Source organism: Myotis yumanensis, unplaced genomic scaffold (genome assembly GCF_028538775.1).
Source record: "Myotis yumanensis isolate MYYU_CA2020_CCGP unplaced genomic scaffold, mMyoYum1.0.hap1 SCAF_17, whole genome shotgun sequence".
Taxonomy (NCBI): domain Eukaryota; kingdom Metazoa; phylum Chordata; class Mammalia; order Chiroptera; family Vespertilionidae; genus Myotis; species Myotis yumanensis.
In genome coordinates this window covers 13,182,333-13,206,028 of record NW_027223768.1, presented here as the reverse complement: position 1 = coordinate 13,206,028, position 23,696 = coordinate 13,182,333, and the positions used below count along the sequence as shown (strand labels likewise).

At 49.7% G+C, this 23,696-nt stretch overlaps 2 protein-coding genes across 10 annotated transcripts in view; one reads left to right on the top strand and one right to left on the bottom strand.

Moving 5' to 3' along the window:
- The window catches only part of SETDB1 (SET domain bifurcated histone lysine methyltransferase 1), a 25,693-nt gene extending 11,831 nt beyond the window's left edge, over nt 1-13,862 (top strand). For 5 of the 7 annotated variants that reach the window (XM_070396917.1, XM_070396916.1, XM_070396914.1 and 2 more), the window contains exons 11-22: nt 558-789; nt 884-1,042; nt 1,633-2,436; nt 2,882-2,998; nt 8,582-8,751; nt 9,335-9,963; nt 10,545-10,573; nt 10,677-10,809; nt 11,072-11,237; nt 12,195-12,406; nt 12,650-12,738; nt 12,922-13,862. In XM_070396917.1, the coding sequence (XP_070253018.1) occupies nt 558-789; nt 884-1,042; nt 1,633-2,436; nt 2,882-2,998; nt 8,582-8,751; nt 9,335-9,963; nt 10,545-10,573; nt 10,677-10,809; nt 11,072-11,237; nt 12,195-12,406; nt 12,650-12,738; nt 12,922-13,039 (2,858 nt within the window). In that variant the 3' untranslated portion in view covers nt 13,040-13,862. Of the gene's footprint in view, nt 1-15; nt 255-557; nt 790-883; nt 1,043-1,632; nt 2,437-2,881; nt 2,999-8,581; nt 8,752-9,334; nt 9,964-10,544; nt 10,574-10,676; nt 10,810-11,071; nt 11,238-12,194; nt 12,407-12,649; nt 12,739-12,921 lie in introns of those variants that run through there. The other 2 variants (XM_070396919.1, XM_070396920.1) reach the window with 2 other exon arrangements.
- On the bottom strand, nt 13,628-23,696 carry CERS2 (ceramide synthase 2). Of its 3 annotated transcripts, none has more exons than XM_070396922.1 (11): nt 23,598-23,696; nt 17,371-17,544; nt 16,850-16,967; nt 16,507-16,625; nt 16,250-16,307; nt 16,094-16,144; nt 15,792-15,884; nt 15,472-15,600; nt 15,166-15,272; nt 14,888-15,041; nt 13,628-14,696 (listed from the first exon to the last, which is right to left on the bottom strand). In XM_070396922.1, the coding sequence occupies exons 1-11, from the start codon at nt 23,600-23,602 to the stop codon at nt 14,559-14,561; spliced, it is 1,146 nt and encodes a 381-aa protein (XP_070253023.1). In that variant the 5' UTR covers nt 23,603-23,696; the 3' UTR covers nt 13,628-14,558. The 3 variants fall into 3 exon arrangements, with proteins under 3 accessions (XP_070253023.1, XP_070253022.1, XP_070253024.1); XM_070396921.1 differs by having other exon boundaries at nt 13,628-14,699; nt 23,598-23,694; XM_070396923.1 differs by lacking the exon at nt 23,598-23,696 and adding an exon at nt 22,207-22,403 and having other exon boundaries at nt 13,628-14,699.

Genomic DNA, 23,696 nt, shown 5'->3' with positions numbered 1-23,696 from the left:
TCCTTTGTTTACCAGGATGACACCACTGACTCATTGGAAACAGGACGTGTGCCCTGAGTTATTTGCAGTAGTGGTGATGGATTTGTGGTGTCGCCTCCACATGCTGTGGCTCTGATTCGTTCTAAACAACCACATAAAAGTCTGAAACAACTGGCTTAGGTTAGGGGTATTAGTGACCTCTTACATGAGGATAACTGCTTTTTGTTATCTAGGGTCAACTTTCTTAAAGCCTAAAATATTTTTGCTTTTATATGTTCCTGGCATGCTTTGGTTGATTTTTCCTGACTACATTAGTTGACCAATGAATGCATTTTTGGAAGTTTTCACCAAAATATAACAGTTACTAACATAAATTGTCTTAGGCAGGTTATTAAGTCAAAGCCAGCTTATGCCAGTATTCCCATTCATTGATATAAATATTGGGAACTGACAGTCTTAGCACTTACTCAGAATGTTTCCATTTATGCTTTTTTATATTAATATAAATTGAGGGTCAGGTGTGTGCACAAGTACAAGTGACAGCTGTCATCTCATGGTAACTTTCATTTTTCCTGTAGGTGCTGTGAGGAGCAAAGGCCCTGTGGTCCAGTACACCCAGGATCTAACCAGCACTGGAACCCAGTTTAAGCCAACAGAGCTGCCTCAGCCTACAGCCCCACCTGCCCCATCTGCTACTACCCCCATCCCATCTGCAACCCCCATCCCACCTGCTACCCCCGTCCCACCTGCTACACTCACTCCGCCTGCCCCACCTGCTCCACCTCTGTCCCCCTCGGCAGGTGACACTGAGTGAGTGCTATTCCTTTTTTTTTTCTTGCTAGTTTCTTTCATATTTCATATTTTCTGTATCTTTTATCATATCATCTCTTCTCTAATCTCCTAGAAGCTTGGAAAGCCAGCTTGCCCAGTCACGGAAGCAGGTAGCCAAAAAGAGCACCTCTTTCCGGCTAGGATCTGTGGGCTCTGGTCATTCCTCCCCTACGTCTCCTTCACTCAGTGAGAATGCCCCTGGTGGGAAACCTGGAATCAGCCAGACATACAGGTGAGAAAATCTCAGGCCCTTGGTGGGGGCAAGGAGGTGCAGTGTGGACTGAGTAGTCACAGGGAGGGAGGTTCCTTGGCTCCAAGGGGTTATGATGGTGAGGAGTTTGGACTTGAAAAGAAAGTTTTTAACCTTGGAAATTTCCAGGAAACAAAATATAAAAATAACTGAATTAGACACTGGGTGCCTAGAAATACAGACTCACCAGAAAGTCATTTGTTAAAACTTCTCATTAAATGTGATGGCATCATTGGTTCATAAAAAGGGCACGGTACAGCCACTTTCCTTGCACTGTGAGAGTTAATAAGGACATTTATAGGACACATGGCAGGAAAAAAAGCATTGGTAGAAGACTGGACTCTACTTCCATAATTCACAGGCAAAAAAAACTTTTACGAAAGGGTATATACACTGTTGAAATAGAGATATTCTCAGTCAGTGAAGAGTAACCAGGATGTTTCATTGTCCAGGTTTTTTGGGAGGGCAAGGGAAAAATCTAACTTTCTTGTGCCATCTTTAGCTTCAGGGATAATTACTCAACAGAGAGATCCTGTTGCATTCTTACCTGATCTGTTGCATCTCATTTGCAGATCACCTTTAGGCTCAACAGCTTCTGCGCCAGCACCCTCAGCACCACCAGCATCCCCAGCATCCACGGTCCTTCCAGCCCTCCCAGCATCCACAGTCCTTCCAGCCCTCCCAGCATCAGCAGTCCTTCCAGTCCTCCCAGCATCAGCAGTCCTCCCAGCATCCACAGTCCTTCCAGTCCTCCCAGTAACCACAGTCCTCCCAGTCTCCACAGTCCTCCCAGCACCCACAGCCCTCCCAGCCTTCCATGGCATGCTGGAGCGTGCCCCGGCAGAGCCCTCCTACCGCGCCCCCATGGAGAAGCTTTTCTATTTGCCTCATGTCTGCAGCTATACTTGTCTGTCTCGAGTCAGACCTATAAGAAGTGAGCAGTACCGAGGCAAGAACCCTCTGCTAGTCCCACTGCTATATGACTTCCGGAGGATGACAGCCCGGCGCCGAGTTAACCGCAAGATGGGCTTTCATGTTATCTATAAGACACCCTGTGGCCTCTGCCTTCGGACAATGCAGGAGATCGAACGCTACCTTTTTGAGACTGGCTGTAACTTCCTCTTCCTGGAGATGTTCTGTTTGGATCCATATGTTCTTGTGGACCGGAAGTTTCAGCCCTATAAGCCTTTTTACTATATTTTGGACATCACCTATGGGAAAGAAGATGTTCCCCTATCCTGTGTCAATGAGATTGACACAACTCCTCCGCCGCAGGTGGCCTACAGCAAGGAACGAATCCCGGGCAAGGGTGTTTTCATTAACACAGGCCCTGAATTTCTGGTTGGCTGTGAATGCACGGATGGGTGCCGGGACAAGTGAGTTGGTGGGGTATTGCTGACCCTGCTGTGGTTGCCTTTCTTTCCACCTCTTTCTCTGCCTTACATCTTCACTCCTTTCCCCATCTCCCTTTACCTTCTCCCTCAGCTGGAGCTCCTGCCTCAAGGTCTCCATGAAGTTATGTAATAGAGATGCTGCGGTTGACTTGGCCCCACTGCATGACCCTGGGTACATGTGTCTTGTGTTTGTTTCTTTCTCTGATTCTCCTTTTCCTTCACTTTTCTCCAGTTGCCACTTCGTTTCATTCTCTCTTTTTATCTTATTCTCACAGTGATCTTCTTACTCGGTCTTTTCTTTTCTCATTTACATATATGAAGGAAGAAAATGAAATTTCACTATTCTGTCACCAGCCATTTATTAGTACTTCTTGGTTTTAAAGGAAGTCTCACAGCTCTACCTATCTTACCCTTCTATCTTATGTAGGTCCAAGTGTGCCTGCCATCAGCTAACTATCCAGGCTACAGCCTGCACCCCAGGCGGCCAAATCAACCCTAACTCTGGCTACCAGAACAAGAGACTAGAAGAGTGTTTGCCCACAGGGTAAGTATCAGGGGAAAGTGAGGAGCATGCTCTTGATTTTCTATTCTTGTAGAAACCATCAGAATTCTAAAAATTGAAACCAAAAATGGAATAACTGAAACAGGCATTTATTTTATCAATTGAATCTCATTTACTGAAATCCCAGCACATATTACTTCCTTGGACTTCCCTTGAAATGGCAACATAGAATGATTGAACAGTGTCTAGGAATTTTCTGTTGCAATCAAAGGTGATCTTAATTTTATAGCTGTATGAATGTCCTAGCAGATTACGGCTTGCTCTGGCAAATGAAATGTATTCAGAGAGGAAAAGAAGGCAGAGACTTGATTACTTAGGACTGTGTAAATCAATAAAAATGATGGTCAAATTCATGGTGCAATAGGAAGCTGCTGGAGATTTTTAAGGAGTCAAATGATCTGACCTGCCTTTTGAAGATTACTCTGGCTTCTGTCTAGAAAATAGGTTTTAGGACAGCAAAAGAAAAATTTGGAAGCCCAGTTAGAAAATATAAGAGAGAGGTGGTGGTTGCTGGTACTAACAAGAGTAGTAGAGGTGAAAGAGGATAGATTTGGGGTACATTTGGAGGTAGAGCTACAGAACTTGGTAGATTGACTATGGAGTAGGATAGGGAAGGGGCAGAATCAAGGACAGTTCCTAAATTTTCTACTTTAGCAACTAAATTGGGGCTTTTTTACTGAGATGGAAGACCAGAGGAGTTACAGGTCTGAGTGAAATTCAGCTGCTTTTCCAGCCGTATGAAGCTTGGGATGCCTGTTAGTCCAAGTGGAAATGTTGAAAAGGCAGCGAGATTTCTGAGAGAAGTGTAAGGACTGCACAGGAGTGGTATTTAAAGCCTGAATGAGTTCACCGAGAGAAAATATTGATAATAGCAAAGAGAAAGGGGCCCAGGAGTCAGCCCTGGGTTCTCCAAATAGAAACTGAACAGAGGAGGTAGAGCCAGGTCAGGGAAAGAGAAGGTGAATGAAAGAGTGAGATATAACGGTAAATTGCTTACTTATGAACATGTGAACTAACAAACCTAGTGCTCAAGGTGCATAATTAGGAGAGAGAATAGAAGAAGAAAGGAGAAAAGCATCAATGAAATAGAAAATTTCTCATAATTAAAGGGTCTGTATTTCCAAATTGACAGGGTCAGTCAGGTCCCAGTGTAATGAATGAAAATAGATCCCCACTAAAACACATGATAATAAAATGTGACCACTGCGCTCACAGAACACTGAGGGCTAAAGAAAATCCTAGAAGCTTCTAGAGAAAAGAAATAGATCACACTTACACAAAAAATGATTCAAAATGACTTCAGCCTTCTTAAAATAACATTGAAAGCCAGAAGGCAATTCGGAATTTATTCAAAATGCTAAGGGGAAATTATTTCTAACCTAGAGTTCTAAACCCAGGCAAACTATCAGATCCGTGTTAAAGTAGTCTAAAGACATATTTTAGACATGAAATACATTCAAATTTTTCATTTTTCCACTTCTCAGAAAGTTACTGGAAACGTTTACCAAAATGAGGGGATAAAGTCCAGACAGAGGAAGGTATACAAACAGACCCATGAAACAGAGGCTCTAACTCAAAAGAGGGGTGAGAGCCCTGGCTGGGTGGCTCAGTAGGTTGGAGCATCATTCCATGTACCAGGATATTGCAGATTCAATTCCTGCTGAGCACACGAACAGGAGGCAACCAATCAATGTTTTGCACGTTGATGTTTCTCTCTCCCTCCCTTCCTCAAATATAAATATATATATATATGTAATCTTGGGTGAGGAGAGGTGAGAGGAATCCCACAGATGATAGTGAAATGAAGGGCAGTGAAGGAGGCATCCAGGCAGACAGCTGTGCACTGGATGTAGAGAACAGCCAGTGTGAGAACAGGCCAAACCTGGCTGCAAAAGAGACTTTTGGGAAAATGAACGTTAATAGAAAACCTGCTGTGTCAGAGTAGCCTCAGAGGAGATTGAGACTACTGAGGAGCTCAGGAGATGAATTTGTGCTGAATGCATATTGAAAACTAAGCAAACACAGTTATTAGCTTTACCTGCATTACTGTATCATGTTTTCATTTTAAATAAAAAAATTTGAATCTTGTAACGATATTTAGATTTGCTAATGCTGGGTGGTAGATGAGTGTTTATCGTATCTTTTTTACATGTTTGAAATGTTACATTGAAATGTTTTCAAAGTTAACCACAAATAATATATGACTCCTGCTTAAACCTCTTGAATAGCTCCCAACTCTACTTTGGATTTTATTCTAACTCTTCATCTGGTGACACTGTACTTACTGTCTTGCTCCTTCCTATCTCTCTCCCTCCAAAACTGTTCCAACCACACTGATATTCTTCAGTTCCTGGATCCAGTTCTCCCAGTGTTTGCCAGCCTACCTTGAGGGCCTTTGTACGCACTGTGCCCTCTCTTGGCGTCCTCCCACTATTCTTTGCGTAGTTGTCTTCTTTAACCTTGAGTGCTCTCAGCTTTATTCTGACCTCTGAGAAACTTTTCCTGGTCACTCTAAAACTAGGTCCTTTTTGCTTTCTAATTTTGTCATTGAGCACCTGTTTGTGTCCTTTATAGCATCTGTGACAACTTTATCGTATTTGTTCATTTGTTTTTGTTCTGGGGGTTTTCCCCCCATTAGAATGTAAGCTCCATGAGGGCATGTCTTTCTTGCTCCCCATTATATCACCAGCAGCTAACTTACCCAGTGTTTGGCACATAGTAACAAGTAAATTTTGTTGAATAAATGATACTGAGAATAGCTACTCCAAAAGTTTCATCTATTTTATTAACTACTAGAGGCCTGATGCAAGGGGCTTGGTCCTTGCAGCCCCAGGCGGCCCTCACAGTCCCGGATGGTTGTTCTGCTGTTCAGTCTAATTAGCGTATTAGCTCTTTATTATCCTGTACTAGAGGCCCAGTACACGAATTCATGCACGGGTGGGGTCCAGCTGGCCTGGGGGGAGGGGCTGTGGGCGGTTGCCTGGCTGGTCCAGCCCCCTGGTCAAACTCCCAGTCGAGGGGACAATTTGCGTGTTAGCCTTTTATTATATAGGATAATAAAAGCGTAATATGCTAAGTGTCTGGTCACCTGGTTGTCTGTTGAACCAATCAAAGTGTAATATGCTAATGATATGCTAAGGCAGCTCAGCTGCTATGACGTGCATTGACCACCAAGGGGCAGACAATCATCTGGTAGACCAGTCACTATGATGTGCACTGACCACCAGGGGGCAGACACTCAATGCAGGAGCTGCCCCCTGGTGGTCAGTGCACATCCACAGGGGGAGCGCTGCTCAGCCAGAAGCGAGGCTCATGCTGGGCGAGTGCAGCGGTGGTGGCGGGAGCCTCTCCTGCCTCCGTGGCAGTGCTAAGGATGTCTGACTGCTAGCTTAGGCCCGCTCCCAATGGACCTAAGCTGTCAGACATCCCCCAAGGGCTCCCGGACTGCAGTAGGGTGCAGGCTGAGGGACACCCTCCCCCCCCCCCCAAGTGCATGAATTTTGTGCACGGGGCCTCTAGTATAGGATAAACACAGTCTAAGAAAATTGACATAACCCACCCAAATGGGATTTTAAAGGACTAAAAGTTGTTTCTTTTTTTTTTTTTTTTTTTTTTTTTTAATATATTTTATTGATTTTTTACAGAGAGGAAGGGAGAGAGATAGAGAGTTAGAAACATCGATCAGCTGCCTCCTGCACATCTCCCACTGGGGATGTGCCCGCAACCCAGGTACATGCCCTTGACCGGAATCGAACCTGGGACCCTTGAGTCCGCAGGCCGACGCTCTATCCACTGAGCCAAACCGGTTTTGGCTAAAAGTTGTTTCTTGATATAGTGCTGGTTCTGTGTTTTGTGAAAATTAATTGAACTGTAGACTTATTGTGTACTTCTCTCTGTATAAATTATGCTTTAATAGGTTTTTTACTGTTTAAAAACACCTTACATGGCTACTTTGAAGATAGACTAAGAGAATGTATGTAAAGCATTGACTTAATGGCAAACACAAAATATATCTTCAATAAATAGAAGCTTCCTGCTTGCCCCCTACTGGGGATCGAGCCTGCAACCCCGGGCATGTGCCCTTTACCGGAATCGAACCTGAGACCCTTCAGTCCGCAGCCGACGCTCTATCCACTGAGCCAAATTCTCTCCCTCTCCCTTCCTCTCTGAAATCAATAAAAATACATATTAAAAAATAAAAATAAATAGAAGCTGCTCTTACCATCTTTGTCAGGGGGATACGACTAATGTCATCAACCAACTATCTGTACTGTTATCTTTCCAAAAGTAAAAATCTTTCAGTTTACATATCAGGAAAAGAGAAGTAAAATCTTAAACCCTGAGCAAAGCAGATACAGCAGAACACTGATACCTGAAAAGATGAGTTTTCTCAGTATAACTGCTTCCATTAATGTTGATAATTGCTAGATCTAATTAACTTCAATAGTTTATTTTTAAAATAGTTGTTAAATTCCTTAAGCTAGGTATAGAATATGAGCTTCCTGACATTAGAGGTTATGATGTTTTCTACTGTGTGTCTCTAGTGTCTAGCACAGCTCTTGGTGTTTTAATAAATTTTCACTGAATAGAACAGTGGTTCTCAACCTTCCTAATCCCGAGACCCTTTAATACAGCTCCTCATGTTGTGGTGACCCCTAATTTTATTGTTACAAATTGAACATAATTAAAGCATAGTGATTAATCACAAAAACAATATGTAATTATATATGTGTTTTTCCAGTGGTCTTAGGCGACCCCTGTGAAAGGGTCGTTCGACCCCCAAAGGGGTCGCGACCCACAGGTTGAGAACCGCTGGAATAGAAGAATGAAAAGATCTAGTGAACTTTAGTACCAGTTCCTCCTCTTGACTCCCTTTCAGTACTATTAAATTGGCTTCTGCTCTTCTCATACATCTTTATTTTATGCATCTATTCTGCAAATTGACATAGCTTATCTACTTATTTTAATGGCTCTTAATCTGTGTTCACATCAGTTTCTTTTTTTTTACATTATAAACCTTTTTTTAAAAATTTTATTTTATTGTTTAAAGTATTACAGATAGTAGTACATATGTCTCCTTTTTATTTTCCCCCATTGACCTTCCCCCGGCTTCCCCTACCCCCGGCACATGCCCTCACCCCACCCCCCCAGTGTCTTGTGTCCATTGGTTATGCTTATATGTATGCCTACAAGTCCTTCGGTTGATCTCTTACCTCCCCGCCCCACAACACTCCCCAGCCTTCCCACTATAATTTGACAGTCTGTTTGATGCTTCTCTGCCTCTGTATCTATCTTTTTGTTCATCACATCATAGTTCCTTAGCTTTTCTCCAGGTTAGGCATTCTGGTATTCACTGTTACTAACTATCTGTATAATATGATAACTATCTGTATAAATCACTTTTCCCCCTCAGGAATTATTTCCTTGGGCTATATTCCTAAATGAAACAAAGAGCATAGTTCAATAAATCTGCTCACTTAGTCATTATATCATTAAGAATTATAACAGTTCAGTGGATGCTCTAGTGATTGTGTCATGACTGATTTTATTGAATCCTCCTCCCAGAGTTTATGAGTGTAACAAACGCTGCAAATGTGACCCAAACATGTGCACAAACCGGTTGGTGCAGCATGGACTACAGGTTCGGCTGCAGCTGTTCAAGACACAGAACAAGGGCTGGGGTATCCGCTGCCTGGATGACATTGCCAAAGGCTCCTTTGTCTGTATTTATGCAGGTTGGTAGTGAACCATTTGCTTTCTGGAGTTAGGACATGGTGGGGAATTGAATCAGAGACAAGTCTGAACATAAGAATAAAATGCATGACACCTGAACTGGGAGTAAAAGGTGGCCAGTATTTTCTTCTGTAAAGAACATATGAGTGATGTGCCTGTCTGGGTGGATGTGGGAGGGACAAAAGTGCTTCATAAGGATAAGAGTGAAAAGGGATGAAATTGTGGGTGCGGTGATGTTCCAGAGAAGGGGCCTGATAGTAGAATCAAGCGTATCATTTTCTCCCACATCACACCACCCTGTCACTCCACCCAGAGACCTGTTAGCAAAGCTGAGAACTCTCTTGGTAAATAAAGTAAAGAGGAACAATAGGAAGGCAGAAGCGGCAAGATTTAAAACTACAGTTAGCTTCTCATATTCTCTTAGTGGAGACACAAGGGAGGAGGTGTCATCAAAGGCAAACAAGACACCATAGTGGAGGCATTTAGACTTTATGTGCTGGTGCGTTAGGTATTGCTGGAATGACCCTTATTCTTTCAAAAACAGCCGCATAACCCTGGAAGGCCTTTAATTCTCTTCATTCCCAGGCAAAATTCTGACGGATGACTTTGCAGACAAGGAGGGCCTGGAAATGGGTGATGAGTACTTCGCCAACCTGGATCATATTGAGAGCGTGGAGAACTTCAAGGAAGGATATGAGAGCGATGCCCCCTGTTCCTCTGATAGCAGTGGTGTAGACTTGAAGGACCAGGAAGATGGCAATAGCGGTACAGAGGACCCCGAAGAGTCCAATGACGATAGCTCAGATGATAACTTCTGTAAGGATGAGGACTTCAGCACCAGTTCGGTGTGGCGCAGCTATGCTACCCGGCGGCAGACCCGGGGCCAGAAGGAGAATGGGTTGTCTGAGACGGCTTCCAAGGACTCCCGTCCCCCAGACCTTGGGCCCCCGCATCTTCCTGTCCCTCTGTCAATCTCTGTGGGTAGCTGCAATCCACCGTCTTCTGAAGAGACGTCTAAGAGTAAGGTAGCCTCGTGGTTGAGCTCCAATAGTGTCAGTGAAGGTGGTTTTGCTGACTCTGATAGCCGTTCATCCTTCAAGACCAGCGAAGGTGGGGAAGGCCGGGCTGGGGGAGTGAAAGGGGAAGCTGAGAAGGCCTCCGCCTCAGCGCTGAGCTTCAAGGATGAGGGAGACATCAAGCAGGCCAAGAAAGAGGTAAACTGCGATCAGTGGTGTTTGTGTAACTGGTAAAACAGTAAAAGCTTTACTGCAGCCTTCACACAGATTATTTACTTGATGGATATCTCTGTCAAATCTGATTACCTCCCCCCTCCACCCAGCACAGTCCTGGTGTTCATTTAAAGAAAGAAATATTTTAAAATCAACCTGCTGGGTTGATTCATCCCAAAGTAAAGGATTTATAAGTAATTTCTAAAAATTAAGTACTGTGTCACGTTATCTGTGTCATTGCTTGCTTCTCTCAGAGAAATAAGAATCTAAAATCTATCTTTCACGATGCTTCAATTTACCACGTTACAGGTAGTGAATTTGTCCCTTGTCCTTGTAAGACTGCCCATGGTGTTTTCCATGAACATTTTATGCTTTATCATGGGAAAGGGTTGGATATGAGAATATGGCTGCTCCTGTGGAGTTGCAGTCATTTCTCCACACCTTACTTTAGAGAGTGTACTTCTCACTGGCTAATGTCTTTGAGGTCATTTGAGATGAATGCTAAATGTTGCACTTATTACCTAGGACATAAAAACATTTAACCCTTCACTGGCTGTCTTTTCCAGGAACCTGATGACCGAAACAAGGTATCAATGTAAGTGCCTCTTTTAGACCTGTTTCCAAGTCTGTCTTCTCTCAAGCCTTCAAAAGAAACAGCCATTAACCTGACTTCTCCCATCTCTTCCCCCTCCCGTCAGAGTTACTGAGAGCGCTCGAAATTATGGTTACAATCCTTCTCCCATGAAGACTGAGGGACTTCGCCGCCCACCTAGTAAGACTAGTATGCATCAGAGCCGACGCCTCTTGGCCTCAGCTCAGTCCCACCCTGATGTAAGTGACCTTTCTCAAAAACTGGACCTCACCCCAGCCCTGTTTCATTCAGAGTCTGAGTGAAGGAACATCCTTCTCACCTCACCAAGTCCTTCACCGTAATTACTGTTAGATCTTTTCTTGCTTCTTTGGCCTTGACTTCCTGCCTTATTTTCCTTCATCCAACATGTAATCTTCCTCTTACCATAATCTCAGCTCCTTTCTGCCTGACCTTAGGTAAGGGCCGTTTACTCTCTTCCCTTTCACTCTTCTGCCTCCCCAGGATGTCCTGACACTGTCCAGCAGCACAGAAAGTGAGGGGGAAAGTGGGACGAGCCGAAAGCCCACTGCTGGTCAGACTTCAGCCACAGCAGTTGACAGTGATGATATCCAGACCATCTCCTCCGGCTCTGAAGGCGATGACTTTGAGGACAAGAAGAACATGTCTGGTAGTCTGAAGCATTTGGGGGGTAGTTGGAAGGGACCATAGGAAAGTTGAGATAGAGGTGTTTTTGCTGGTTTATTTATTTGGTTCTTTAGATTCCACATAAGTGAAATCATATGGTACTTGTCTTTGTCTGACTTGTTCCATTTAGCATCATACCCTCTAGGTCCATCCATGTTGTTGTAAGTGGTAAGATTTAATTCTTTTAATGACCTAGTAATAATATTCCATTGTATACATGTATCACATCTTCTCTATCCAGTCGTCTATTGATGGACACTTAGGTTCCTTTCATATTGTAAATTATGCTGCATTGAACATAGAGAGCATATATGTTTTTAAATTAGTGTTTTGGGTTTCTTCGGATAAATACCCAGAAGTGGAATTGCTGGGTCATAATAGTTCTATTTTTAATTCTTTGAAGAACCTCCATACTGTTTTCCATAGTCACTGCATCAATGTGCAGTCCCACCAACAAAGCACAAAGGTTCCCTTTTCTCCACATCCTCACCAACATTTGTTTGTTGATTTATTGGTGATAGCCATTCTGACAAGTGTGAGGTGATATCTCATTGTGGTTTTAATTTGCATCTCTCTGATGAGTAGTGACCTTAAGCATTTCATAAATTTATTAGCCATCTGGGAGTAGAGGATTTTTTTTAAGAAACTAAAAAAAAAAAAAATTCAGATCCCTAAAAGTTAAAACGTCTTTAGGAGGGCTCCCAGCTAAACTGTTAATATTGTTTCACATGTCTCCTTACTCTCTTCTCTCCATTTCCCTACTCTTCCCTCAGCTCCTTTATCTAGCAGATCTAATCCTGCTTGAAAAACTGCAGTTTAGAATCTTTTCCTCAGTCCCAGCTTATTGTTATTCCTGAGCTGCAGTGCGTGGGATGAAATGGGGGTAGACTATCCATCATGGGTTGGGATGGGTCGTGAACCTGTTCTCTTTCCTGCCTAGGTCCAATGAAGCGCCAAGTGGCAGTAAAATCCACCCGAGGCTTTGCTCTTAAATCAACCCATGGGATTGCCATTAAATCAACCAACATGGCGTCTGCGGAAAAGGGGGAAAGTGCGCCTGTCCGTAAGAATACACGCCAGTTCTATGATGGTGAAGAGTCTTGCTACATCATCGACGCCAAGCTTGAAGGCAACCTGGGCCGCTACCTTAATGTAAGATCCTTTCCCTCACCTGCAGATGCTGGATTATGCCATGATCCTCAAATTTCTAGTGCTCTTAACACAAGTATATAAATCTGCCTTTTCTTGTTATAAATTCTTGGTCTCAAAGGATCTTAAAGAGGTAGTTTTCTAAACTTCTGCTATGATGGGGAGGTTTTCACTCAACTCTCACTCACCCTACAAAGCCAGATTCTGTTTCCCTGGTTCTTACTGATCCTGTCATTAAACCTACAGCACAGTTGCAGCCCCAACCTGTTTGTCCAGAATGTCTTCGTGGATACCCATGATCTTCGCTTCCCTTGGGTGGCCTTCTTCGCCAGCAAGTAAGAGGGAGTAAAGAGAGGGTGGTTGGGTAGGAAAAGCAGCCCAGGATTGGGAAGGGGCAAGGACTATTGGAATTCTAAGGGCCCCTCCTCCATGTGTGAGCCAACTTCTCCTGCACACGCTATAACCCAGGCACCTGGATTATCTGCTGTCTTCACACCCCATCCTTTTCTTCTTTGTAGGAGAATCCGGGCTGGGACCGAACTTACTTGGGACTACAACTACGAGGTGGGCAGCGTGGAAGGCAAGGAGCTGCTTTGCTGCTGTGGGGCCATCGAGTGCAGAGGGCGTCTTCTTTAGAGGACAGCCTTCTTCCTGAGCTTCCGAACCCTTCCTGACTGACCTTTCCTCAGGAACCGGGTCTTCCTCCCTGTTGAACTCTGACCCCCAAGTCTCCATCCAGTCTAGCTACTCCCCCAGCTCCTAGGTAGAAATGGGGGTTCTGGATCAGGAGATCCCTTCCAATGTGGTGCTAGCAGGCTGGGTCCTTCCTCCACCCCCTAAGGCCCTAGGGGGCTGGGAGAGGTTACCACTCTTAACCTGGGCCTGACATCCCTTCAGTCCTCCTGTTGCTCATCCCTCCCATCCTACCTTAGTTCAAGTGTTCCTGCTTCTGACACACTGTATTCCTGTATGAGGGCTGTGTCCTTAATGTCCATGGTTTGTATCATTTCTTGAGTCTTTTAATAAGATGTTAAAACTAAGATTGTGATTTGATTTTTCGCTCGGCCTCCATACTCCCAATTCTGGGTCTGTCGATGAGGGATCTGTTTTCCCCCATCCTTCCCATTGGGCAGCTGTCAATCTCCTACCTTTTCTACTGTTGCTTTTTCTTATTTGCCATGTGAAATTTTAAAAGAAAATTATGTAACTGTGAGGAAAGCATGAGAAAGTCTACCTTAGTTTATTTAGTTGATCCCCTTCTCGATTCCTAATAGTCTCAGACACTTGTTGCCATGTTTTACTTAATCTTCAATATATTTTATTTAAAAAAAAAAAACATTAACAGTACATTTTGGTCTGAAGTGGTCCCATTGCTAAAACGCCAGGTGCTAGTTGTAATTCTGGCTTTAAAACCGAAACCCCAAATGTTTAATAAATTAAAAAAAAAAAAAAAAAAGAACTAGTTGCCATTCTACTCCAAACCAACTAGCCTAGGGGAAGAGGCCAGAGAAAGGAGGCAGTAAGATCTTGGACCTGTGACTACAGGGACAGCTGGCAGAGAAGTAACACAAAGACTGTCTGAGCAGTCCCCAGTATGGCCCCCACTTTTTGGCAGAGGTAGGGTAAGGGTCATGTGTACCCTCCTACACTTAGTTCATTTACATCTTCGGAAAGAAAAAGTTAAAGTCAGCTTTGGTTTCTGGTCCAAGTTAGGGAGCTTAGAAAGGTGAGCCTTGGTCCAGCTTTGGCAGAATGAGGCCCACAGGTGGGACAGTAAGGCACGACCCTGGCTCTGGAGGTCAGGGAGTCAAAGGCAAACAGCTAGGGCCAAATTCTGAAGGATAAGGAATGTGAGTTTGTGATCCCCACCCCCAGGGCTGAGGAAGGGTCTTGAAAGCAATAAAAAGGACAACTTGGAAGTAGACCGTCCCCCTCTAACAAAGACTGTAACCAATCTCCCCAGGTAGAGACGTGGGGATAGGTTGGTTAGGATTTGGTTTAAAGGCAACTGGGTGACAAGCAGAGGGTGGGGGGCACAGAGAAGAACGCTCCTCTGGCTTTCTCCTTTCTCTCCAGAACTTAAAGTGACCCTATGAGGGGTGGGGATAGTTCCTTGGCTTTACACATTAATCTGAGGGGTAGCAGGGACAATGGTTCAGTCATTTTTACGATGGTTGTTGTTGAGGATGGGGTGGCCATTGGCTAGGGCCCGGCTCTTTGCTCCTCCTCCTCCTGGAGCCTCCTCCCCCTCTGAGCTCTCTGTTTCTTCCCGGTCACTGCGTTCATCTTCTACCTGCTGTGGAAAGGGATAAGAAGGGTTACTTGATGTCCTCAAACCCCTGAATACTGCCTCTCTGTGCGGGCTTGTTCCAGCTATTCCCAGGGCCCCACAGTTTTTTAGAGGGTTGCTGGTATGGGAGGGAGTTTGGGCAGTTTTTAGAGTTGAGGGTAGTAGGGCCTATAAAATGGGGAGAGGGCTTTCACCTTTCCAGTTATGAACTTGTGGGCCATTCGCAAAATGAGGTAGGCCCAGAAGATATGCAGCATCTGTAGCACTCCCATCATGGAATTGAAGAAGTAATAGCCAAAGAAGGCAGGATAGAGCTCCAGTGGGTATACCACAGTGCAATGCAGGATCCTGGCAACGGGAAGGGAGAGAATTGTAAACACAGAAAGGAAGAGGTGAAGATGGAGATAAACGGGAGGGCGGGGCAAGACTCCTGATTTCATGAGAACAGGAGGATAGCCTGGCCTCTACTCACCAGAAGGGTAGGATGACCAGTCGGGTGATGATGAAGACGATGGCAAAGACGATGAAGATGTTGTTGCAGGTGTTTTTCCATCCGGCATAGTTGAACATCTTGGCTGACTGCACAGACAGCCCCATCCGTCATCACAGGCTCCTGACTCTCCCGTACACATTCACACATACACCCCAGTTCCCACGCAGGCTCCGTGCCCCACCTCCTTGGTCCCAGGAATGTCACACAAACCCCAAAAGGAGACAGAGGGACAGGGGGACCTGCACCAGGGTCTCTGGGTTTGAAGAAATGCCCAGAAAGCCTGACCTCGAGCAGGTAGTCGGAAGAGTCGTGCAGAGCCATGATGAGCGTCCCCGCCCGGATGTAATTGGCGAACCAGGAGAAGCTGATGAGGATGATGGTGGCCACGTGGTGGATGATCTGTTCCTTGAAGTCCTGCAGAAAAGACATAGGCTCCAGGGGACCTTCTTCTGTTCCCCGGCCCCCACTATTCCTTCTTCCTCCCCCTCACTTGTAGTTCCCCATATCCCACAGCTCCATCCCGGGCACCCAGAAATCCTAGTCGAGGCTACTCATCACAGCTTCATGTTGGCTTCTAGGCTTAATGGCACAGCCCCTTGACCCACCTTTCGCTTGACGTCAGAGGCGATACTGAAGAGCAGGGACCAGTAGAAAGAAAGTTCAATCATGTAGTACCAATACTGGGAAGGGATGGTGCTCTGGGAGAGAGGAGAGAATTAGAGATTAGATCAGGGGCCCAAGTCACCTCTCTAACACCAGCCCTGCTAGCAGCTGAGATGAGTTTAGCACCATAACTCCAGTCCCTTCTGGCATGTGTTCTAGAGATCACCTCTAAGCATCCTAGTCCCGTGCTACACTGATTCTCCTCATCACCCCCATATAAGGAAGTCAGAACCCCATCTCATACCTGTATGGGATATCCCTCCCAAACTTTCTTCATGTCATAGAACCAGGGTTTCTGCAGAGAGATGACGACAGGTTAAAAGAGGGACCCGAATTCTATGCCCGCCCCCCCACCTTGTCAAAGACCCTAGTCCCCCACCTCCTAGTAATCCCCACTCACATCCACAATGACAGCCATGCCGGCAATAAAAGCAATCAGGTAAAAGGTGAATCTCCAGCTGGAAAAGGAAGCGGAAACAGCTAGGACAGCGGGGTGGGAGAAGGGCACAGCCCTCCAAGTACCCCAGAGATCCTCAGGAATGTCATGAAGAACCAAACTGACCTCACCTGAGTGACATCTCGCCCTGCACACAGCCATGGCCCACCCCTCCCAGCAAGATACATCAGACTTTCCTCTGCTCCTCCAACCTCCCCCACCTGGCTTCTCGGAACTTCTTGAGGAGACTGGGCCGGTCCTGGTTGCGACGGCGGCGGAACCAGCGCTCTACCTGGCGGCCAGAGAGCCCACTCTGCCGGGACAACAGCTCCACCTCGGCCTGGGTGGAGGGAAGAAACCCATCCATCACATTGCACTTCAGACCACATCCGATTCCTGTGCCCCAGCAATGCCTCACCCTCCCACCTCCTCCGAGGGTTAGCCTTGTATTAAGTCTGTACCACTGCTTTCCCATCTCTTCACCCACCAGAAATGATATCCCACCCCATTCCGCTTCCCTCCCCACTAGAACTCAGTGACTCCTCAGGCAGGTCCGCAGCTCACCTGTTTGGGGTGCTTGCCGCCGGTCAGGTAGAAATGCTCCAAGGTGGGGTTGGGAGGTGCCCGCAGCCGCGTTTTCTCCTTGACATTCAGGAGGGCGGCCAGTGGTGTGGCCACGTAACTGGGGAAGGGAAATGAGTGAGAAGCACCTCACTGTCTTGGTAGCCCCTAAGCTGGGAGGGGAAAGGACTGCAAGCTCAGACGACTTTATCCTGGGCCTCAGTTTCCTGGCAATCCCCACGCTGGCCTCCTTGGGCTGCTCATAGCTGACAAAGCTGCCTGTGTTCCCAAGTGACCAGGCCGGGTGGAGGGTGAGAACAAATAGCCATTGACAGAAAGGGCCCGGGTGCTGAGCCCTCGGGAAGACAATGCTGCCTTCAGCGGGGGACACACGGTAGGCAGGGACCTGGGTGGCCAGAACACCAGGGTCTAGGGCCAATGAAACAGCAAGAGACAAACGTGAAGTGCAAGCAACAGTGTGGCTGGCAGCCAGGGAAGGCACGGGGGTGGGCTGGTATGCTCACAGCTCAAAGAAGTATCGAACGATGAGGAAGAGCAAAGCCAGGGGTAGTGTGATATAGAGGTCTGAGGCTTTGGCGTAGACACGTCCATCTCGGTCTTCTAGATCAGCCCAGGTTAAGTTCACAGGCAGCCACAGCCGTTCCCACCAGAAGTAGTCATACAAGGTCTGGAGCATCCTGGGTGAGGAGGAGGGGAATAGAAAGGGCATTAAAGGGGACAGCGACGGGCGGGGGAGAAACAGATGCAGTTTTTATGGTTTAACAAAAGGAGCAGGGGCAGAGACTCAAGCCCTGGGCCCAGGTCCTGGTCATCTGGCCTTGGACAGCTCAGTTTCCTCATCTGTGATATGATAACTTTCCAATTCTAACATTTACTATTTACAGCAACTGAAGGTAATGCCGACACCCCCACCCCCAAGAAGTCCCGATTCCCTAGAATAACGATGTCAGGTTTCCCGTCCGTTTGCTACCCCAGCATGGAGGACAGGCAGGGTCTGGTCCTAGGAGCTATAGCCAACCAGCTGAGTCAAGTCAGGGCCTTCCCTTCCTTGACTCTCCAGCCACCACATCCAGTCCCGCCTCCCCATCCCCACCCCGTCCCCCCAAACAACAACTGCACGCTTCCTTGCTGGGGAACTTCAAAAACAGATTTCAGGGCTGGAGCAAACCTTCTCTTCCCTTTCCCTACAACCCACAGTCCCTAGGGGAATTAAGAGGCCAGAATAAAGCAAAATTATGTGCCCAAATGGGCTGAGCACAAAGACAATCCGTGGGCTACTGCACACAAGATCAACACCATGCCAACCCGCCCAATTCCTACACATAAAGCAGAAGAATCCTATCAGCAGTGTCTTTTCAGAAACAAAATAAAGGCAAAGCTGCAGAGGCCAGAGAATCGAGACAGCAGGCCCAGAGCTCTGGTGGGATGCGAAGCTATTGCTTATTAAGGTGCACCTAGGACATAACACACTAGCCTGCAGAGAACGGCCCGTCACAGCACCCCCAGCTCAGGAAAGAGCTGCTGCTTTCCCTGCCTCCCCCTTTCCACCGCTGAAAGAGGAGGGGCAGGGACCCCCTGGACACTCTGAACGAGGAAGGGAATGGTCTGTGGCCCGGGAGGGGCCAGCAGCTGCTTGGAGCTGCGAGAAGCAGCAAGATGGTCCTGAAGAGCCAGTGATGCTGGAACCAGTACACCTGCCTGGCAGTCTTGGGACTGAGCAGTGAACGCCGGGCAATACTTTCCAGACTCCCTGCCCCTCATCCCCCCCGGGACGGGCTGGCCTTGGAACTAACAGCTGACACAGAAGGAAGGTGGTCGAGTGTCCCCGCCACCCACATTCGCACCAGGGAGGAAGGAAAGAGAGTGGAGAGATTGTTCTCCACTGTGAACTGGAGACCAGTGGGCGCCCCTGGCAGGAGACTGATCAGACAGGTCACAGCGGAGCAGAGCGGGGCCGGGCTGGTCCTCCTGCCGCTGCTCCTCCGGCTGCTCCACCCCCACCCACCACAGAAGCACTTGCGAAATCCCTCTCAGCCTGTCACGGGTCGGTATTCCAGCTCAAGGACTTTACCCTCTTGTCCCCACTCCAGCTCACTCCTCTCTCAGATGAAATCAGAGGTCAGCACTGACAAAGGAGCTCCAGCTCCGCCTTCCCCTGATAGCACCCGTGGGTGCCTATGATCGTACGTACTCACATGTACACACACACACACACACACACAAACACACATTCCAGGCCTTGGCTCACGAGGGCACAGCCCCTTCCTTCTCTACCTTCGTCAGAATAAATATTTAATTAAAGAGATGGAAGCCCTCAACCGAACAAAATTAAACATAATTATCCACAATGGAACGTTTCCCACACAACCGCGCGCACACTCACACTTTTTTTTTCCGAGGAAAAGTGGTAGAAAATAAGGTAGAGAAGGATCAAGACAATGCCAGGATGTGGTGGCACCCCTGGCTCCGCGCCCCCTTGTCCCCCTTTGCTCAGCCTGACTGGAGGTGAGGAAGGATACCTGACCCAGCCCCTTGACTGATGTGTCTCTTGGAATCCAACTTGTCCTCCAGTGAGATCGATAGCCCAGGGTAGAAACAGGCCTAAGTGCCGGGCCCCATCCCCACCCTGGTCAGTGGAAACCGGCAGGGAAGCCTCTCTTGACAGGAACAAGTTGAGGATGAAAGATTCAGAGGGGTCCTGCAGGGACGGGGGAGCCCCTCTCTCCGATTCCTGTGCCCCAGCAATGCCTGCTGCCAGTCTCATCCCTACAAAGAACGTGAGGAGCTGGGGAGGTAGGCAACGGATGTGTCAGACGGCGGTCAAGGACAAGTGCCCGGGCAGTGCAACTATCTCAACCCCAGGACCAAATATACCTCTTGCCTTCCAGCGCCGGCAGGAAGACGGGTGTGAGCGGTGAGCGAAAAAGCATGATGTGTCAGGCCTTCAGAGATGCGGATTAATGGGGGCTCTCCCACACCCGGGTTCCAGGCTTTCTGTGACCACAGCCTTCCCTTGCTGCCGAGTCCTTCCATTAGCAGAGGAGCGCTATCCCATCCCCTCCTCCCTCCAACACACACACACCTTGCCCAGCAGAGACACCAGACTCTGCAGGGTCTGGACTTCCAGCTCCACATGGGGATCGAGGGGGAGGGCAGACAGCAGGGGCTCCCAGCTGGCCTGGCTGACACAGCCCCACGGAGCTAACAGGTCTGCTCCTGACCCAGGTGGCAGCCCTGGAGGCTTCTTGGCACCAGCACACCAAGCGAAGCAAGGGATCCCATAAACAAAAGGCTGGGGCAAGAGACAGGGGGGTGTGTACTGAGGAGAGAGAGCCGACCTGCTTTTCCAGGCCCTCTTGGCCCTCAGGGCAGTTCCTTGATTTTCTGATAGAGAAAAATCACACCTACTGATATTCTTTCCACTCCCAGAATTCACTCACCCCACAGGCAGGACAAGACAACAGGGGTGTATGTGTGTGTGCACGCTTGCAGGGGGGATGTCTGTCTGTCTGTCTCTGTCTCTCTCACACACACAGATGCCACTTTCTGAGGCACAGGCTGGAGAGGAGCCAGCAAAGCAGGGATTTCATGGGCATTGGGTTACCAGGAACTTGAGCTCGGCTCAGCCCAGTCCCCACCCTTCGCCCCAACTCTGACTGCCTCCTCCCAGACCTTCACAGATGGATGAAAAGGGGCAGAGGGTCCCCATGGGGGCTTGTACACCCCGCGTGCTGGGAGGGCAGAAGTTTGAGTCTGCGAGAAAGTAATCTCACGGGCCCAAGTGCAGACAGTCCCACCAGCTCTCAGAGCTCGGAGGAATAACTGAAGAAAACATAACCAAATCAGCAAGGGAGACGAGTGGCCACGAGAGAGGGTCCTACAGGCTCCCGCTTCCACCGGAGCTTGAGGCACAGCGAGAAAGAAGTGGGAGAGGACACGGGTGGTCTTCCTTGTTGAAAACCTTTCAGGTAGTAAACCAGAAGGCTGCGAGTAATGGGTGAAGAGGTGCCACAGCCCCAGGCTGCCGTACAGGCCCCCAAATCTAGCTTGTCTAGACTGTCCCACCAGAAGCCCCAACACACCCACTACTGCAGAAGGCTACAGCCCCAAGGGGCAGGGAGAGGCTGGCAGGTTGACGGGGCAGATAAGCTGCAGCGCTGAAGGGCAGCCAGCCTGAGGCCAGTGACCGGAGACAAGCAGGCCTTTCCTCCCAGGGGGAAGGCTGGACGGAGGCCCCAGCGCGGGGAGTGGATGGCGGGGTACGAGGAAGACAAGAGCCTCTCTTTAGAACAGAGTCGCTGTATGACCAGGGCCGGGCCCTGAAGGATGCCGCTGTAGACAAGTCCTCACCCCTAGGCGCCCCATCACCAGTGCAGTCAGCCACCCAAATTCAGGCCCCATCACCCGGCCTGTGGTGTGGGATGGCAACCCCTCCAACACAGACGTGGGGGGCCATCCCGGATTTGATGCTCTGGGAAGAGGGGCTCCTCGGGATTCTCAGAGACCCCAACCTGGGGCCTGGCAACTCAGGTGGCTGAGACCAGGTTTGGATGCCAGGAGCCCGGCGTGGGGTGAGAAAGACACCCCCAAACTCAGGCCAAAAGTTCGTGCCACACACCTGTAATTAACCTACTTGCCAGAGAACCTCGGGGCCAGCAATTAGCAAGATGTGGTCCAGAAAACCAGTTTCTCCAGCGGCTCCCCCTCCACCCCTGCCACACACACCCCATAACGGTCTAGGAGCCGTGCCCTTGGGGGGCCGGGCGGACTCCCTGAGCCACTCCTTCCCGTTTCCCGTTAAGCACATGGGCGCTCCGACCGCCTCCCGAGCGGCCACAGGGCGCCGGCCAGAAGGAAAAGCAAGAAGACCCTGCTCGCCCCTCCCACTGCCGCCGCGGGGCCCTGCCGGCGGCGGCTCTCGCGCTCAGGGTCCCCCAGCCTCGCTAACCCCCCACCAAGCGGCGCCCGGGTCTCGGGCCCCCCGCCAGCAGCGCCGCGCCCCGGAGCCCCACCTCCCGGCCCTACCTGTTGCCCCGGAGGCCTCCCCGCGCTCCGGCGGCGCGTCCCGGGACGCAGAGGCGCCCGGCCGCCTGCCCTCCGGCGGCGCTGGGGCCGCGCGCCCTCCCGGGCCCTCGCCATGAGCGCGCCCGGCGGAGGCCCTGCGCCCACGCCGCCCCGCCCGGCGCCCCGGTCCCTCTCCCCCTCGGGCCCCGCTCCGCCCAGCCGGGCCTCTCCGCGAGCTGCGTCGGGGCGGCCCCCGGTCCTGCCAACTTCTCCACGGCCGCGGCCCCCCACCCTGCGCGCGGCGCCCCGGGTCCCGGGCCGGGGTCCCCACTCACTCGGCGGCGGCGGCGGCGCGGGGCTGGCGGGGCCGGGAGCCGCTGGCTGCTCCGTCGCTCCTCTCCGCGCTCCGGGCCCCTCCGGACTGGCTCGGGCCGTCCTCTCCTCCCCCTTCCGCCCGCCGCCAGCCCGCTCCCTCCCTCCTTCCTCCTCCTCCCGCCGCGCGCCGAGCCCAGCTGAGCAGAGGCCGAGCCCAACCCGGGAAGAAAGGCCGCGAGCCACCGCGGAGCCGGGAGACTGGGCGTGGGCCGCCCTTCCCGGGCCGGGAAGGGAGAGGAGGCGGGCCGGGCCGGGCCGGGCCGGGGCCTCGGCGGGGCGGGCGCGCCCAGCCCCCGCTGCGCCCGCCTCCGGCCTCGGGACCCCGGCCCCCGGGCCGCGCCCACCGGGATCGCCGCGCGGAGGCGGTGCGGGCTCTGCCAGCCTCGGCCTCTCAGTTAGGGGTGCTTTGCAGCTCTCGGGGACCGCGGATCAGACACCCGGGGGGCCCGGGGCGCGGAGGGCAGTACCCCTGCCCCACCCCACGCGCCTCCGATGCGTCCCAAGACCTCAGCCTGGCAGCGCCCCCCGCCCGGCGCATTGCCAACGCCCCACCTCCAGCCGCACGGGCAGCGGAGGGAGGAAGGAGTCCGGGCTCCCGTGCCGTGCGCCCGGGCCAAGCGCCCCTCCAGGGCCCACCGGGCAGCGGGCCCCGGTGACCCCACGGCCCTTCCGAGCGCCGAGCCCGCGACCCCGACCTAGGGCGTCCCCACCCGCCCCGCCGCCATAGAACCCACGGCGTTTCCACCCAGCGCTGCACAGCCCACCCCGGGCACACGTACCCTGCTGGCAGGCTCTGGAAGAGCCAACCCCCAACTTTTGTTTTGCAAAATGCATTCGAGTTTGCAATCGACATCACACTTACCCGTGTCCACATTCACATTAAAAAAATGTTTCTCACTTCGTCCGGCAAAATCAGTATTTCAGGAAAATGCAACGTGTTCATCCTAGAGAACTGGCCTTGACTCCTCGTGTGGGCAGCGTGTGACTCAGATGTGTTTGAGGGTTTGTTTAGAACAGTGGTTCTCAACCTTCCTCATGCCGCGACCCTTTAACACAGTTCCTCACGTTGTGGTGACCCCCAACCATAACATTATTTTCGTTGCTACTTCATAACTGTAATTTTGCTACTGTTATGAATCGTCATGTAAATATCTGATATGCAGGAGGTATTTTCGTTGTTACAAATTGAACATAATTAAAGCATAGGGATTAATCACAAAAAACAATATGTAATTATATGTGTGTTTTCCGATGGTCTTAGGCGACCCCTGTGAAAGGGTCGTCCGACCCCCAAAGGGGTCGCGACCCACAGGTTGAGAACCGCTGGTTTAGAAAGAGAGCTACAACTTACCGCATGGAGAGGTAACAGTTTTTACCCGGATGAAATGTTGCCGCTTTATATGGCCACAGTTAGAACCTCAGGGTGGCTTGCTGCGTGGTTTATCTCGTC